Source organism: Stegastes partitus, unplaced genomic scaffold, assembly GCF_000690725.1.
Source record: "Stegastes partitus isolate 25-593 unplaced genomic scaffold, Stegastes_partitus-1.0.2 Scaffold2049, whole genome shotgun sequence".
Lineage (NCBI taxonomy): Eukaryota > Metazoa > Chordata > Actinopteri > Pomacentridae > Stegastes > Stegastes partitus.
Genome location: NW_007579780.1, coordinates 90,086 through 93,179, shown reverse-complemented (window position 1 = coordinate 93,179; position 3,094 = coordinate 90,086). Strand labels below are relative to the sequence as shown.

The 3,094-nt window shown below is 40.2% G+C and overlaps 1 protein-coding gene across 1 annotated transcript in view; it reads right to left on the bottom strand.

The window, feature by feature from the left end:
* Window positions 1-741: 741 nt before the first annotated feature.
* slc2a8 (solute carrier family 2 member 8) overlaps window positions 742-3,094 on the bottom strand; it is an 11,579-nt gene continuing 9,226 nt past the window's right edge. The window contains exons 7-10 of the mRNA XM_008303667.1: window positions 2,480-2,588; window positions 2,224-2,400; window positions 1,362-1,507; window positions 742-1,285 (exon numbers count right to left, since the gene is read on the bottom strand). Coding sequence (XP_008301889.1) covers window positions 1,139-1,285; window positions 1,362-1,507; window positions 2,224-2,400; window positions 2,480-2,588 — 579 coding nt within the window. The 3' untranslated portion in view covers window positions 742-1,138. The remainder of the gene's footprint in view (window positions 1,286-1,361; window positions 1,508-2,223; window positions 2,401-2,479; window positions 2,589-3,094) is intronic.

Here is a 3,094-nt window from a genome sequence, read left to right as displayed (position 1 = left end):
TGAAACATTTTAAGTAGGATGAAGTTTTTGTCGTTTTGGAAAATGTTTGAGTGATTCGGGACAATTTCTGATGTATTTTTTGACATTTCTTTAAATTATTTGGGCATAATTTCAGACAACCTTTGAGTCATTTTGGTTTGCTGTCAAATTTTACTAATTAATCAATAATTTGGAGCATGTGTGAGTGATTTTGTACAGTTTCTGCTATTTTATTTTATTTTTTAAATTAATTAAGCTCCATCAGTGGCAGTTCAGTATTATTTCTGTACAATTCAAGCATCTTTGTGCACATTTTGCTCACAAAGTTTCTGTCATTTTGTACAATTTTTGCATCATTTTAGAAAAAGTTTGGACCAGTTTTCAGTTATTCTGCAGTTAATTTGAGCCGTTTAGGAAAATGTGTGAATAATTTCGGCCGGTTGTTTTATTTTGTGCAGCTTAAAAGTGACTTAAAAATAAATGTGTACGTAACTTTGGATCATTTTGGTCATTGGGGACAATTTATGAGTAATTATAAACAATTTCTGAGTCATTTATTTAGGAGAATTTGTGGGTAATTTCAGCAGCTGTTTTCTTTTCGGACAACTTTAAAGTAATTTAGGAAAAAGTGAGAGTACTTGTGTAACTTATTTACCATTTTGTATGATTTTAAAGTACTCTGGAGTCATTTAAAAAAAAATCTGTGAGTAGTTGTGGATAATATTTGTAATTTTTCAATGAAGTTAGGAAAATTGTGAGTAATTCTGTCCAATTGTTTTTATTTTGATGAATGTTCTGCACAGTTTGTGAGTCGTTTTAGTCATTTTCAGTTATTATGGACCATTTCAGAATGATCTGGGACAGCTTTGTTCATGCTGGTCATGGTTTTGTTGTTTTGGACGAGTTTAAAGTCCTTTCTGACAACTTTTTCTCACGTAGCACGAATCACGAGTCACATTTGGCACATTTGGAGTCGAACCGTCAAACTGAAACGACCTCCAGCTCTCCTCAGATGGAAGCTCGGCTGGTCCACCGCCACGTTTAGAGTTTCCAGAAAGTCAGCATGGAGAAAAACCAGCGGAATAGAAAGATGTAGAAATGCCCCCACGGTGTCCTCAGAGGACGAGTCGGTTCATAGAGCGGAGGTTTCCCGGCTCCTTCATGGACCCGACGTCCCCCTGAACGTGGCTTCGATCTGCTCCAGCGTCTTTCCTTTGGTCTCCGGGACGAAGATCATGGTGAAGACGATGTTGACGGTGCACACGGAGGCGAACAGCCAGAAGGTCCCGGCGCTGGTCAGAAGGTTCTGGAAGACGAAGACGTTCAGGTCACAATGAAATAGATTCTGATTGGTCTACACATTAACATGACAGACTTCTCACCATCATGTCCTGGAAGGTCTTGGTGACGACGAAGGCCATGCTCCAGTTGGTGAGGACGCAGACGGCGCTGGCGAACCCTCGGACCTTAACGGGAAAAACCTCCGACATGATGAGCCACGGGATCGGACCCCAGCCCAGAGCGAAACCTGGAGAGCCCCAAGCAGCAGGAAGTCATTTCAGACCATTTCTGAATCACTCAGGACTGATTTAGAGTCATTCTGAACAACTTTCGAATAAGCTTGAAATCATTTTAGAACATTTGTGAGCCATTTTTCAAGTCCTTTTAAACACATGCTCACTTATTTGTCGCGTTTCTTGAGTCCTTTAGGAAAATTTGTGTCATTTCAGACGTTCTAAACAGATTTCTGGAGCAAGTTTTAAGAAATTTCAGACATTTAAAAAAAAAAAAAATCAAACACAATTTGCAAGTAATTTTAAACAACTTTTGAAAATTTGGGACTGTTTTTGAAACATTGAGGATTTTTTTGGGTCATTTTCGACAATGTCTGAGTTTGTTTAGACAGATTTTAAGAGTTCTTCACATTTTTAAAATAATTTCATAATTCTTTTGTACTTTTGTCAAGTGTTAATTCATTTTAGACGACATGTTTCTTATTGTGGACATTTTTTTTTTTACAGACATGACCTTAAAAATTATGACAGTTTTTGAAAAATTTCTGATTTTTTTTTGTCATTTTGGACTCAGAATAGTTCTGTGAAGAACCTTTCTGAGGGGTTCCTCAAGTTCCTCAATGGTGAGAAAACCCAAAAGGTTCCTCGGGCCTCGTCTTTGTGTTTCTCTGAGGCTGAGCTCAGCTGTAAACCTTTTGTAAACGAGTCCGTATGTGACGGAGGAACCGACCCGCGATGAAGACGGCCGTGCTGGCCAGAGCCAGCCAGGCCAGGTCGCTGTGAGCTTCTTCTCCAGCTCCGTTCTGGACGTCCAGCATCAGGACGCTGAGCGAGGACGAGCTGTGAAGTCTGGACATGATGTAGAAGTAAACCCCGAACGCCGTGGTGCTGAGCGCCATGGCAACACCTGGACGAGGGAAGGAGATTAAGAAACTCCGACAAGAAACAGAGAAAGCTGCAGAGAGACGTGAAGAGCAGACAAACACCTGAGATGATGAGCAGGACTTTCCTTCCAGCTTTGTCCATGATGAGAGCAGCGACGGCCGTGAAGACGACCTGAATCAGACCCACGATCACCGACGCCAGGTCGCTCTCCTGGAGGAAGGAAAACATCTGGTCTTTGAATCACATTCAATCAGAGCTTCACTAAATTCTGATGAGCTTCTGTGTAGACGTGCAGCTAACGGCTCATTCATGACTTTTTAATTTCAAAGATTATTTGAGTTTTTTCTTGAAAATTAATCACATTGATGTCGGAGAATTTTTATGGTTTTTCTTGCAAATGCAGCACCTGCTCATTTTAGAAGTAATATTTCAGTTTTTTCATTTCAAATTTGGGTTTGTTTTTCTTGTAAATGTTTGATTTTAATCAGTTTTTCTCGTAAATGTGACTTTTTAATCAAAGAGAAAGGAAACCATAACGCTTATATTTTTGTGCACATTTTAAAAGCCTCTCGTCACATTCCTGCCAAAAATGAAAACAGATTTCTAAGAAGTCCATCCATCCATTATCTACACGCCGCTTAATCCTCACTAGGGTCATGGGGGGCTGGAGTCTATCCCAGCTGACTCAGGGTGAAGGCAGGTTCACCTGGACAGGT